The sequence below is a fragment of the Oncorhynchus mykiss genome, chromosome 26 (assembly GCF_057628025.1).
Source record: "Oncorhynchus mykiss isolate SJ-2025 chromosome 26, ASM5762802v1, whole genome shotgun sequence".
Classification (NCBI taxonomy): Eukaryota; Metazoa; Chordata; class Actinopteri; order Salmoniformes; family Salmonidae; genus Oncorhynchus; species Oncorhynchus mykiss.
The window spans coordinates 22984315-22998205 of NC_143047.1; the positions used below are offsets into that span (position 1 = coordinate 22984315).

Below are 13891 nucleotides of genomic sequence, written 5' to 3' on the forward strand. Positions count from 1 at the left end.
AATTTATTTTGATTGTCTAAATGACATTTATAACATGTTACCTGGTAGATATTGTGTCCCATTAACATGGCACATACACTGGCTGGTGGTGACTACTTGTGATGTTGGTGTAATAATCACTTGTGGCGATGCTGAAGGATTTCTTGTTGTTTCTAATGGGCCTGTGATTACAACTGGCTCTGTTGTTTCTGTACTTGTTGTTGAAGGCTGTGATGTCAAAGTTACAACTTCAGCAGTTGTGGAATATGTAATTGGGCCTGTGGTGACTTCTTTAGGTGGCTTTGTGGATGTAGATGGAATTGTCTCAGTTGTGGTTTCTTCAACTGTTGTAGTTCCACCTGTGGTAGGTGTAGTTACCTCTGTAGTTGTTGTTAAAGTAGTGGGATTGGATGTAATGACAACTGGCCCTGATGTTTCTTCACCTGTTGCTGTGGGCTGTGATGTTGAAGTAGAGGTTTCAACATTTACAGTGGTGGAAGTTGTTGTTGGGCCGGAGGTGACTTCTTTAGGTGGCTTTGTGGCTGTAGATGAAATTGTCTCAGTTGTGGTTTCTTCAACTCTTGTAGTTCCACCTGTGGTAGGTGTAGTTACCTCTGTTGTTGTTGTTAAAGTAGTGGGACTGGATGTAATGACAACTGGCCCTGATGTTTCTTCACCTGTTGCTGTGGGCTGTGATGTTGAAGTAGAGGTTTCAACATTTACAGTGGTGGAAGTGGTTGTTGGGCCCGTGGGGACTTCTTTAGGTGGCTTTGTGGATGTAGATGAAATTGTCTCAGTTGTGGTTTCTTCAACTGTTGTAGTTCCACCTGTGGTAGGTGTAGTTACCTCTGTTGTTGTTGTTAAAGTAGTGGGATTGGATGTAATGACAACTGGCCCTGATGTTTCTTCACCTGTTGTTGTGGGCTGTGATGTTGAAGTAGAGGTTTCAACATTTACAGTGGTGGAAGTTGTTGTTGGGCCGGAGGTGACTTCTTTAGGTGGCTTTGTGGCTGTAGATGAAATTGACTCAGATGTGGTTTCTTCAATTCTTGTAGTTCCACCCGTGGTAGGTGTCGTTGTTGTGGGTGCGTTTGTAGTTGTTGTTAAAGTAGTGGGATTGGACGTTATGACAACTGGCCCTGATGTTTCTTCACCTGTTGCTGTGGGCTGTGATGTTGAAGTAGAGGTTTCAACAATTACAGTTGTGGCAGTGGTTGTTGGGCCCGTGGGGACTTCTTTAGGTGGCTTTGTGGCTGTAGATGAAATTGTCTCTGTTGTGGTTTCTTCAACTGCTGTTGTTACACCTGTGGTAGGTGTCATTGTTGTGGGTGCAATTGTAGTTGTTGTTAAGGTAGTAGGATTGGAAGTTATGACAACTGGCCCTGTTGTTTCTTCACCTGTTGCTGTGGGCTGTGATGTTGAAGTAGAGGTTTCAACATTTACAGTGGTGGAAGTGGTTGTTGGGCCCGTGGGGCCTTCTTTAGGTGACTCGGTAGATGTAGATGAAATTGTCTCAGTTGTGGTTTCTACAACTGTTGTCGTTACACCTGTGGTAGGTGTAGTTACCTCTGTTGTTGTTGTTAAAGTAGTGGGATTGGAAGTTATGACAACTGGCCCTGATGTTTCTTCACCTGTTGTTGTGGGCTGTGATGTTGAAGTAGAGGTTTCAACAATTACAGTGGTGGAAGTTGTTGATGGGCCGGAGGTGACTTCTTTAGGTGGCTTTGTGGCTGTAGATGAAATTGACTCAGATGTGGTTTCTTCAATTCTTGTAGTTCCACCCGTGGTAGGTGTCGTTGTTGTGGGTGCAATTGTAGTTGTTGTTAAAGTAGTGGGATTGGACGTTATGACAACTGGCCCTGATGTTTCTTCACCTGTTGTTGTGGGCTGTGATGTTGAAGTAGAGGTTTCAACAATTACAGTTGTGGAAGTGGTTGTTGGGCCCGTGGGGACTTCTTTAGGTGGCTTTGTGGCTGTAGATGAAATTGTCTCCATTGTGGTTTCTTCAACTCTTGTCGTTACACCTGCGGTAGGTGTAGTTACCTCTGTTGTTGTTGTTAAAGTAGTGGGACTGGATGTAATGACAACTGGCCCTGATGTTTCTTCACCTGTTGCTGTGGGCTGTGATGTTGAAGTAGAGGTTTCAACATTTACGGTGGTGGAAGTGGTTGTTGGGCCCGTGGGGACTTCTTTAGGTGGCTTTGTGGATGTAGATGGAATTGTCTCAGTTGTGGTTTCTTCAACTGTTGTAGTTCCACCTGTGGTAGGTGTAGTTACCTCTGTTGTTGTTGTTAAAGTAGTGGGACTGGATGTAATGACAACTGGCCCTGATGTTTCTTCACCTGTTGTTGTGGGCTGTGATGTTGAAGTAGAGGTTTCAACAATTACAGTGGTGGAAGTTGTTGTTGGGCCGGAGGTGACTTCTTTAGGTGGCTTTGTGGCTGTAGATGAAATTGACTCAGATGTGGTTTCTTCAATTCTTGTAGTTCCACCCGTGGTAGGTGTCGTTGTTGTGGGTGCAATTGTAGTTGTTGTTAAAGTAGTGGGATTGGACGTTATGACAAATGGCCCTGATGTTTCTTCACCTGTTGCTGTGGGCTGTGATGTTGAAGTAGAGGTTTCAACAATTACAGTTGTGGAAGTGGTTGTTGGGCCCGTGGGGACTTCTTTAGGTGGCTTTGTGGCTGTAGATGAAATTGTCTCCGTTGTGGTTTCTTCAACTGCTGTTGTTACACCTGTGGTAGGTGTCATTGTTGTGGGTGCAATTGTAGTTGTTGTTAAGGTAGTAGGATTGGAAGTTATGACAACTGGCCCTGTTGTTTTTTCACCTGTTGCTGTGGGCTGTGATGTTGAAGTAGAGGTTTCAACATTTACAGTGGTGGAAGTGGTTGTTGGGCCCGTGGGGACTTCTTTAGGTGACTCGGTGGATGTAGATGAAATTGTCTCAGTTGTGGTTTCTACAACTGTTGTCGTTACACCTGTGTTAGGTGTAGTTACCTCTGTTGTTGTTGTTAAAGTAGTGGGATTGGAAGTTATGACAACTGGCCCTGATGTTTCTTCACCTGTTGTTGTGGGCTGTGATGTTGAAGTAGAGGTTTCAACAATTACAGTGGTGGAAGTTGTTGTTGGGCCGGAGGTGACTTCTTTAGGTGGCTTTGTGGATGTAGATGAAATTGTCTCAGTGGTGGTTTCTTCAACTGTTGTTGTTACACCTGTGGTAGGTGTAGTTACCTCTGTTGTTGTTGTTAAAGTAGTGGGATTGGATGTAATGACAACTGGCCCTGATGTTTCTTCACCTGTTGTTGTGGGCTGTGATGTTGAAGTAGAGGTTTCAACAATTACAGTCGTGGAAGTTGTTGATGGGCCGGAGGTGACTTCTTTAGGTGGCTTTGTGGCTGTAGATGAAATTGTCTCCATTGTGGTTTCTTCAACTCTTGTCGTTACACCTGTGGTAGGTGTAGTTACCTCTGTTGTTGTTGTTAAAGTAGTGGGACTGGATGTAATGACAACTGGCCCTGATGTTTCTTCACCTGTTGCTGTGGGCTGTGATGTTGAAGTAGAGGTTTCAACATTTACGGTGGTGGAAGTGGTTGTTGGGCCCGTGGGGACTTCTTTAGGTGGCTTTGTGGATGTAGATGGAATTGTCTCAGTTGTGGTTTCTTCAACTGTTGTAGTTCCACCTGTGGTAGGTGTAGTTACCTCTGTTGTTGTTGTTAAAGTAGTGGGACTGGATGTAATGACAACTGGCCCTGATGTTTCTTCACCTGTTGTTGTGGGCTGTGATGTTGAAGTAGAGGTTTCAACAATTACAGTGGTGGAAGTTGTTGATGGGCCGGAGGTGACTTCTTTAGGTGGCTTTGTGGCTGTAGATGAAATTGACTCAGTGGTGGTTTCTTCAACGGTTGTAGTTCCACCTGTGGTAGGTGTAGTTACCTCTGTTGTTGTTGTTAAAGTAGTGGGATTGGATGTAATGACAACTGGCCCTGATGTTTCTTCACCTGTTGTTGTGGGCTGTGATGTTGAAGTAGAGGTGTCAACATTTACAGTGGTGGAAGTGGTTGTTGGGCCCGTGGGGACTTCTTTAGGTGACTCGGTGGATGTAGATGAAATTGTCTCAGTTGTGGTTTCTTCAACTCTTGTCGTTACACCTGTGGTAGGTGTAGTTACCTCTGTTGTTGTTGTTAAAGTAGTGGGACTGGATGTAATGACAACTGGCCCTGATGTTTCTTCACCTGTTGCTGTGGGCTGTGATGTTGAAGTAGAGGTTTCAACATTTACAGTGGTGGAAGTGGTTGTTGGGCCGGAGGTGACTTCTTTAGGTGGCTTTGTGGATGTAGATGGAATTGTCTCAGTTGTGGTTTCTTCAATTCTTGTAGTTCCACCCGTGGTAGGTGTCGTTGTTGTGGGTGCAATTGTAGTTGTTGTTAAAGTAGTGGGATTGGACGTTATGACAACTGGCCCTGATGTTTCTTCACCTGTTGTTGTGGGCTGTGATGTTGAAGTAGAGGTTTCAACAATTACAGTTGTGGAAGTGGTTGTTGGGCCCGTGGGGACTTCTTTAGGTGGCTTTGTGGCTGTAGATGAAATTGTCTCTGTTGTGGTTTCTTCAATTGCTGTTGTTACACCTGTGGTAGGTGTCATTGTTGTGGGTGCAATTGTAGTTGTTGTTAAGGTAGTAGGATTGGAAGTTATGACAACTGGCCCTGTTGTTTCTTCACCTGTTGCTGTGGGCTGTGATGTTGAAGTAGAGGTTTCAACATTTACAGTGGTGGAAGTGGTTGTTGGGCCCGTGGGGACTTCTTTAGGTGACTCGGTGGATGTAGATGAAATTGTCTCAGTTGTGGTTTCTTCAACTCTTGTCGTTACACCTGTGGTAGGTGTAGTTACCTCTGTTGTTGTTGTTAAAGTAGTGGGATTGGAAGTTATGACAACTGGCCCTGATGTTTCTTCACCTGTTGATGTGGGCTGTGATGTTGAAGTAGAGGTTTCAACAATTACAGTCGTGGAAGTTGTTGATGGGCCGGAGGTGACTTCTTTAGGTGGCTTTGTGGCTGTAGATGAAATTGTCTCCGTTGTGGTTTCTTCAACTCTTGTCGTTACACCTGTGGTAGGTGTAGTTACCTCTGTTGTTGTTGTTAAAGTAGTGGGATTGGATGTAATGACAACTGGCCCTGATGTTTCTTCACCTGTTGCTGTGGGCTGTGATGTTGAAGTAGAGGTTTCAACATTTACAGTGGTGGAAGTGGTTGTTGGGCCCGTGGGGACTTCTTTAGGTGGCTTTGTGGATGTAGATGGAATTGTCTCAGTTGTGGTTTCTTCAACTGTTGTAGTTCCACCTGTGGTAGGTGTAGTTACCTCTGTTGTTGTTGTTAAAGTAGTGGGATTGGATGTAATGACAACTGGCCCTGATGTTTCTTCACCTGTTGTTGTGGGCTGTGATGTTGAAGTAGAGGTTTCAACATTTACAGTGGTGGAAGTTGTTGTTGGGCCGGAGGTGACTTCTTTAGGTGGCTTTGTGGCTGTAGATGAAATTGACTCAGATGTGGTTTCTTCAATTCTTGTAGTTCCACCCGTGGTAGGTGTCGTTGTTGTGGGTGCAATTGTAGTTGTTGTTAAAGTAGTGGGATTGGACGTTATGACAACTGGCCCTGATGTTTCTTCACCTGTTGTTGTGGGCTGTGATGTTGAAGTAGAGGTTTCAACAATTACAGTTGTGGAAGCGGTTGTTGGGCCCGTGGGGACTTCTTTAGGTGGCTTTGTGGATGTAGATGAAATTGTCTCCGTTGTGGTTTCTTCAATTGCTGTTGTTACACCTGTGGTAGGTGTCATTGTTGTGGGTGCAATTGTAGTTGTTGTTAAGGTAGTAGGATTGGAAGTTATGACAACTGGCCCTGTTGTTTCTTCACCTGTTGCTGTGGGCTGTGATGTTGAAGTAGAGGTTTCAACATTTACAGTGGTGGAAGTGGTTGTTGGGCCCGTGGGGACTTCTTTAGGTGACTCGGTGGATGTAGATGAAATTGTCTCAGTTGTGGTTTCTACAACTGTTGTCGTTACACCTGTGTTAGGTGTAGTTACCTCTGTTGTTGTTGTTAAAGTAGTGGGATTGGAAGTTATGACAACTGGCCCTGTTGTTTCTTCACCTGTTGCTGTGGGCTGTGATGTTGAAGTAGAGGTTTCAACATTTACAGTGGTGGAAGTGGTTGTTGGGCCCGTGGGGACTTCTTTAGGTGGTTTTGTGGCTGTAGATGAAATTGTCTCCGTTGTGGATTCTTCAACTGTTGTAGTTCCACCTGTGGTAGGTGTAGTTACCTCTGTTGTTGTTGTTAAAGTAGTGGGATTGGATGTAATGACAACTGGCCCTGATGTTTCTTCACCTGTTGTTGTGGGCTGTGATGTTGAAGTAGAGGTTTCAGCAATTACAGTGGTGGAAGTGGTTGTTGGGCCTGTGGGGACTTCTTTAGGTGGCTTTGTGGATGTAGTTGAAATTGACTCAGATGTGGTTTCTTCAATTCTTGTAGTTCCACCCGTGGTAGGTGTCGTTGTTGTGGGTGCAATTGTAGTTGTTGTTAAAGTAGTGGGATTGGACGTTATGACAACTGGCCCTGATGTTTCTTCACCTGTTGTTGTGGGCTGTGATGTTGAAGTAGAGGTTTCAACAATTACAGTGGTGGAAGTTGTTGATGGGCCCGTGGGGACTTCTTTAGGTGGCTTTGTGGCTGTAGATGAAATTGTCTCCGTTGTGGTTTCTTCAACTGTTGTCGTTCCACCTGTGGTAGGTGTCATTGTTGTGGGTGTAATTGTAGTTGTTGTTAAAGTAGTGGGATTGGACGTTATGACAACTGGCCCTGATGTTTCTTCACCTGTTGCTGTGGGCTGTGATGTTGAAGTAGAGGTTTCAACAATTACAGTGGTGGAAGTTGTTGTTGGGCCCGTGGGGACTTCTTTAGGTGGCTTTGTGGCTGTAGATGAAATTGTCTCCGTTGTGGTTTCTTCAACTCTTGTCGTTACACCTGTGGTAGGTGTAGTTACCTCTGTTGTTGTTGTTAAAGTAGTGGGATTGGATGTAATGACAACTGGCCCTGATGTTTCTTCACCTGTTGCTGTGGGCTGTGATGTTGAGGTAGAGGTTTCAGCAATTACAGTGGTGGAAGTGGTTGTTGGGCCTGGGGTGAATTCTTTAGGTGGCTTTGTGGCTGTAGATGAAATTGTCTCCGTTGTGGTTTCTTCAACTGTTGTTGTTACACCTGTGGTATGTGTCATTGTTGTGGGTGCAATTGTAGTTGTTGTTATAGTAGTGGGATTGGAAGTTATGACAACTGGCCCTGTTGTTTCTTCACCTGTTGCTGTGGGCTGTGATGTTGAAGTAGAGGTTTCAACAATTACAGTGGTGGAAGTTGTTGTTGGGCCGGAGGTGACTTCTTTAGGTGGCTTTGTGGATGTAGATGAAATTGTCTCAGTTGTGGTTTCTTCAACTGTTGTAGTTCCACCTGTGGTAGATGTAGTTACCTCTGTTGTTGTTGTTAAAGTAGTGGGATTGAATGTAATGACAACTGGCCCTGATGTTTCTTCACCTGTTGTTGTGGGCTGTGATGTTGAAGTAGAGGTTTCAACAATTACAGTGGTGGAAGTGGTTGTTGGGCCGGAGGTGACTTCTTTAGGTGGCTTTGTGGATGTAGATGGAATTGTCTCAGTTGTGGTTTCTACAACTGTTGTCGTTACACCTGTGTTAGGTGTAGTTACCTCTGTTGTTGTTGTTAAAGTAGTGGGATTGGAAGTTATGACAACTGGCCCTGATGTTTCTTCACCTGTTGTTGTGGGCTGTGATGTTGAAGTAGAGGTTTCAACAATTACAGTCGTGGAAGTTGTTGATGGGCCGGAGGTGACTTCTTTAGGTGGCTTTGTGGCTGTAGATGAAATTGTCTCCGTTGTGGTTTCTTCAACTCTTGTCGTTACACCTGTGGTAGGTGTAGTTACCTCTGTTGTTGTTGTTAAAGTAGTGGGATTGGATGTAATGACAACTGGCCCTGATGTTTCTTCACCTGTTGTTGTGGGCTGTGATGTTGAAGTAGAGGTTTCAACAATTACAGTGGTGGAAGTTGTTGTTGGGCCGGAGGTGACTTCTTTAGGTGGCTTTGTGGCTGTAGATAAAATTGACTCAGATGTGGTTTCTTCAATTCTTGTAGTTCCACCCGTGGTAGGTGTCGTTGTTGTGGGTGCGTTTGTAGTTGTTGTTAAAGTAGTGGGATTGGACGTTATGACAACTGGCCCTGATGTTTCTTCACCTGTTGTTGTGGGCTGTGATGTTGAAGTAGAGGTTTCAACAATTACAGTTGTGGAAGTGGTTGTTGGGCCCGTGGGGACTTCTTTAGGTGGCTTTGTGGCTGTAGATGAAATTGTCTCCGTTGTGGATTCTTCAACTGTTGTAGTTCCACCTGTGGTAGGTGTAGTTACCTCTGTTGTTGTTGTTAAAGTAGTGGGATTGGATGTAATGACAACTGGCCCTGATGTTTCTTCACCTGTTGTTGTGGGCTGTGATGTTGAAGTAGAGGTTTCAGCAATTACAGTGGTGGAAGTGGTTGTTGGGCCTGTGGGGACTTCTTTAGGTGGCTTTGTGGATGTAGTTGAAATTGACTCAGATGTGGTTTCTTCAATTCTTGTAGTTCCACCCGTGGTAGGTGTCGTTGTTGTGGGTGCAATTGTAGTTGTTGTTAAAGTAGTGGGATTGGACGTTATGACAACTGGCCCTGATGTTTCTTCACCTGTTGTTGTGGGCTGTGATGTTGAAGTAGAGGTTTCAACAATTACAGTGGTGGAAGTTGTTGATGGGCCCGTGGGGACTTCTTTAGGTGGCTTTGTGGCTGTAGATGAAATTGTCTCCGTTGTGGTTTCTTCAACTGTTGTCGTTCCACCTGTGGTAGGTGTCATTGTTGTGGGTGTAATTGTAGTTGTTGTTAAAGTAGTGGGATTGGACGTTATGACAACTGGCCCTGATGTTTCTTCACCTGTTGCTGTGGGCTGTGATGTTGAAGTAGAGGTTTCAACAATTACAGTGGTGGAAGTTGTTGTTGGGCCCGTGGGGACTTCTTTAGGTGGCTTTGTGGCTGTAGATGAAATTGTCTCCGTTGTGGTTTCTTCAACTCTTGTCGTTACACCTGTGGTAGGTGTAGTTACCTCTGTTGTTGTTGTTAAAGTAGTGGGATTGGATGTAATGACAACTGGCCCTGATGTTTCTTCACCTGTTGCTGTGGGCTGTGATGTTGAGGTAGAGGTTTCAGCAATTACAGTGGTGGAAGTGGTTGTTGGGCCTGGGGTGAATTCTTTAGGTGGCTTTGTGGCTGTAGATGAAATTGTCTCCGTTGTGGTTTCTTCAACTGTTGTTGTTACACCTGTGGTATGTGTCATTGTTGTGGGTGCAATTGTAGTTGTTGTTATAGTAGTGGGATTGGAAGTTATGACAACTGGCCCTGTTGTTTCTTCACCTGTTGCTGTGGGCTGTGATGTTGAAGTAGAGGTTTCAACAATTACAGTGGTGGAAGTTGTTGTTGGGCCGGAGGTGACTTCTTTAGGTGGCTTTGTGGATGTAGATGAAATTGTCTCAGTTGTGGTTTCTTCAACTGTTGTAGTTCCACCTGTGGTAGATGTAGTTACCTCTGTTGTTGTTGTTAAAGTAGTGGGATTGAATGTAATGACAACTGGCCCTGATGTTTCTTCACCTGTTGTTGTGGGCTGTGATGTTGAAGTAGAGGTTTCAACAATTACAGTGGTGGAAGTGGTTGTTGGGCCGGAGGTGACTTCTTTAGGTGGCTTTGTGGCTGTAGATGAAATTGTCTCCGTTGTGGTTTCTTCAACTGTTGTTGTTACACCTGTGGTAGGTGTAGTTGTTGTGGGTGCAATTGTTGTTGTTGTTAAAGTAGTGGGATTGGATGTAATGACAACTGGCCCTGATGTTTCTTCACCTGTTGCTGTGGGCTGTGATGTTGAAGTAGAGGTTTCAACATTTACAGTGGTGGAAGTGGTTGTTGGGCCCGTGGGGACTTCTTTAGGTGGCTTTGTGGCTGTAGATGAAATTGTCTCCGTTGTGGTTTCTTCAACTGTTGTAGTTACACCTGTGGTAGATGTAGTTACCTCTGTTGTTGTTGTTAAAGTAGTGGGATTGGAAGTTATGACAACTGGCCCTGATGTTTCTTCACCTGTTGCTGTGGGCTGCGATGTTGAAGTAGAGGTTTCAACAATTACAGTGGGGAAAGTGGTTGTTGGGCCTGTGGTGACTTCTTTAGGTGGCTTTGTGGATGCGATGGTCTCAGTTGTTGTTTCTTCCTTTGTTGAAGTTTCAGCTGTGGTCGATGTAGATTCTTCTCCACTTGTTGAGGGTACCGTAGTTGTTGCGGTCTCCATTGTTGTTGATGTCCATGTTGATGTTGATGTTGGTTCTGTTTTTGAAAAATATATTTACTTCGTTAACCCGGCCAGAAAAATAACTTTTTAGTTTACCAAATAGCTCGTATTTCCAATTCTACATTTTAACATATCGTTAATATGAATTAAACGTTTCATTACCACCTAGAGGTCCTCACGGGTCCACCCAAACCCGAATACTCAAGACCCCACCAAAATGCAACGTTTTACCCGGGTTCAGGTCGATTCCTGTTTGATTGTCATCAGGTCTCGAGTCAATTGTAAGTACAGCTGATAAACCTGAGTGGACCCGAAATTACCCATTCAAAGCTCTGCATAGCGTATAGCATATTTAAATTATGCTAATAAGGTTAAATTACATACTTATAGAAAGCAAAATATAAAGTCCTTTTTGTTAACCAGTGGAGGAACTTGGCTGGTAAACGTCATTTTTTTAAATAGAGTCCAATCGGGTTTGGTCTAGACCCAGACCCAGACCCAGGTCTGGTTGTCTTCGGGTTTGAGTATAATTGTTCTTGGGTCCGTTCTTGTCCGAGTTTGATTGTCCTCAACTTTTTTGGACCCGAAAAGGCATTTACTAACACGTTACATACCCATTTCTATTAATTGCCATCAAAATTGCCATTAATCACTATGATATAAACATCTGGCTGCACTTGAATCATTCAAGAGCTTCTCTGCTTACCAGGTGTTGAGAAGTGGAAGACAGTTGTGGGCTTTAGTGTTGTCGTAGAGGCCTGTGTTGTTGTTGTGGTCAGAGGGGATGTTGTGGTTGGTACTGGAGTTGTGGTCACTTTACAAGGCGAAATGTTCCTGGTAATGGTTCCGTTCGAGGCACAAACAGCAACTATGCAGTTACCAATCCCATCTGTTGTATTGTAGAGGGTTTCTCCATATGGGTGTTGTTTACCATTATGCAAGCATGTACAATCTGCAGGGGGGAAAGTATTTTACAATTAGATTTAATCAATCTTGCTTTGGTTATTGCTAAATATGTTACTTTTATTTGGGGATGTCATCCTTACCATTTACATCATAACTACAGCTCACTCCAGTCATTGTGCAGGTGCTTTAAAAGAAGAAAACATATTTAAACATTGAAATTATTCAGAGGTTCAAATGAAATACCAGTAAAGAGGTAAGAGGACTATTCAGGACTTGGTAATTAAGTAAGTTGTGAAATGCATGGGGAGCAGGGCACATTTTCAGATTGTCATACAACCATAGTTAGCATCACTATGGAAAAACTAGCACTAGCCCTTCCAATCTTTGCCGAACTCTTACCCTCTTCCCCAGAATTAACATAGCACAGAGTACCTAATACTTTCACAGTTGTAACATTCAGAATATGCTCTGAAATAGTACACGTACTGTGAACTGAATTATTCAAACATACCATGTTTCACAATTTTGTGCCGGAAGATTCTGTCCATTGGTGTACTGGTTTCCTTCATAGTCATAACAGCCACATTGTTCCCTCTCCACACACTTCATTGTCTCCTCATTGAAGTAAGGTTGTGCCGCAGGACAGTTAGGATAGCAGCCTGTAATAAGCACAATAGCCAAGAGGTTACAAAAGGTCTTGTTATGGATAACAGTAGTCAGTGTAAATGTAGCCTGAGGCTGCTCAGACATACAGCATGTAGATGTATAACAATTGTTGGAGTCAGTTTCAATTACAATTGTTATTCAGAAATAATATCCAAAATGAGACAAAATATGAGTTAGACGGTCACCTTCCAATGCTGGAATTAAACTAGAACAGTCTCCGGAAGGGTTTCTGCAGGTCTTCATACACTGAGCTCCACATGCCTTGTAGTGCCACTCACATTCTCCAGTAGGGTTGTAGTAATCACAGAACAGTGCTGTATGTGGTGTACAAAATATTGTGGGAAAAAAGTTGTCATTATTTGAACTAGAATAATGATGCCTTTCCATGATCAACTGTCCTATATGATAATGTGTCAACCTAGTCCAGTATTGAATTGACAAGTGCATTAATGTAGTTCGAAAATCACATTGACTGTTGATTGTGAAGAAACTTACGGCAAATTCGAGGGGTTCTCCAGGCTACGCATGCTCCAGCTTCATTACAGGCCTTTGCATAAGCTGCCACTGCGGTACAGAAGCACTCGCAGTCTCCACCACTGTCACAAGCACATGAGTCTCTCACACAAGCATCGTAGTAAGGAGAGGGGTCCACCTTAAAAGCACAGAAATGTGTTGTAAGATATACAGAAGTTGCATGGTGAAGTACATTTCTTTGTCCACAAAACACAAATCCACATATCTTACTAGTGTGGTGGATGAATCAGAATTAGTTGGGCAACATAAGTAATTAAGATGTCATATTACAGGCTGCTATCCATCATCGATCACCACATTCTTTTGGAGAGATTGGAAACCCAAATTGGTCTACACGGACAAGTTCTGACCTGGTTTATCTGTCGGAAAGATATCAGTTTGTCTCTGTGAATGGTTTGTCCTCTGACAAATCAACTGTAAATGTCAGTGTTCCTCAAGGTTCCGTTTTAGGACCACTACTGTTTTCACTATATATTTTACCTCTTGGGGATGTCATTCGAAAACATAATGTTAACTTTCACTGCTATGACACAGCTGTACATTTCAATGAAACATGGTGAAGCCCCAAAATTGCCCTCGCTAGAAGCCTGTGTTTCAGACATAAGGAAGTGGATGGCTGCAAACTTTCTACTTTTAAACTCGGACAAAACAGAGATGCTTGTTCTAGGTCCCAAGAAACAAAGAGATCTTCTGTTGAATCTGACAATTATTCTTAATGGTTGTACAGTCGTCTCAAATAAAACTGTGAAGGACCTCGGCGTTACTCTGGACCCTGATCTCTCTTTTGAAGAACATATCAAGACTGTTTCAGCTTTTTTCCATCTACGTAACATTGCAAAATCAGAAACTTTGTGTCCAAAAATGATGCAGAAAAATGAATCCATGCTTTTGTTACTTCTAGGTTAGACTACTGCAATGCTCTACTTTCCGGCTACCGGATAAAGCACTAAATAAACTTTAGTTAGTGCTAAATACGGCTGCTAGAATCCTGACTAGAACCAAAAACTTTGATCATATTACTCCAGTGCTAGCCTCCCTACACTGGCTTCCTGTCAAGGCAGGGGCTGATTTCAAGGGTTTACTGCTAACCTACAAAGCATTACATGGGCTTGCTCCTACCTATCTCTCTGATTTGGTCCTGCCGTACATACCTACACGTACGCTACGGTCACAAGACGCAGGCCTCCTAATTGTCCCTAGAATTTCTAAGCAAACAGCTGGAGGCAGGGCTTTCTCCTACAGAGCTCCATTTTTATGGAATGGTCTGCCTACCCATGTGAGAGACGCAAACTCGGTCTCAACTTTAAGTCTTTACTGAAGACTCATCTCTTCTGTGGGTCATATGATTGAGTGTAGTCTGGCCCAGGAGTGTGAAGGTGAACGGAAAGGCTCTGGAGCAACGAACCGCCCT

General features: G+C 43.7%; 1 protein-coding gene across 3 annotated transcripts in view; it reads right to left on the reverse strand.

Moving 5' to 3' along the window:
• The window catches only part of LOC110506633 (uncharacterized), a 29481-nt gene that overhangs the window by 5951 nt on the left and 9639 nt on the right, over nucleotides 1–13891 (reverse strand). The window contains exons 25-31 of one of the 3 annotated variants that reach the window (XM_090222459.1): nucleotides 12442–12598; nucleotides 12132–12260; nucleotides 11792–11939; nucleotides 11421–11464; nucleotides 11081–11326; nucleotides 4698–10409; nucleotides 42–4211 (exon numbers count right to left, since the gene is read on the reverse strand). In XM_090222459.1, coding sequence (XP_090078585.1) covers nucleotides 42–4211; nucleotides 4698–10409; nucleotides 11081–11326; nucleotides 11421–11464; nucleotides 11792–11939; nucleotides 12132–12260; nucleotides 12442–12598 — 10606 coding nt within the window. Of the gene's footprint in view, nucleotides 1–41; nucleotides 10410–11080; nucleotides 11327–11420; nucleotides 11465–11791; nucleotides 11940–12131; nucleotides 12261–12441; nucleotides 12599–13891 lie in introns of all 3 variants that reach the window. The other 2 variants (XM_090222461.1, XM_090222458.1) reach the window with 2 other exon arrangements.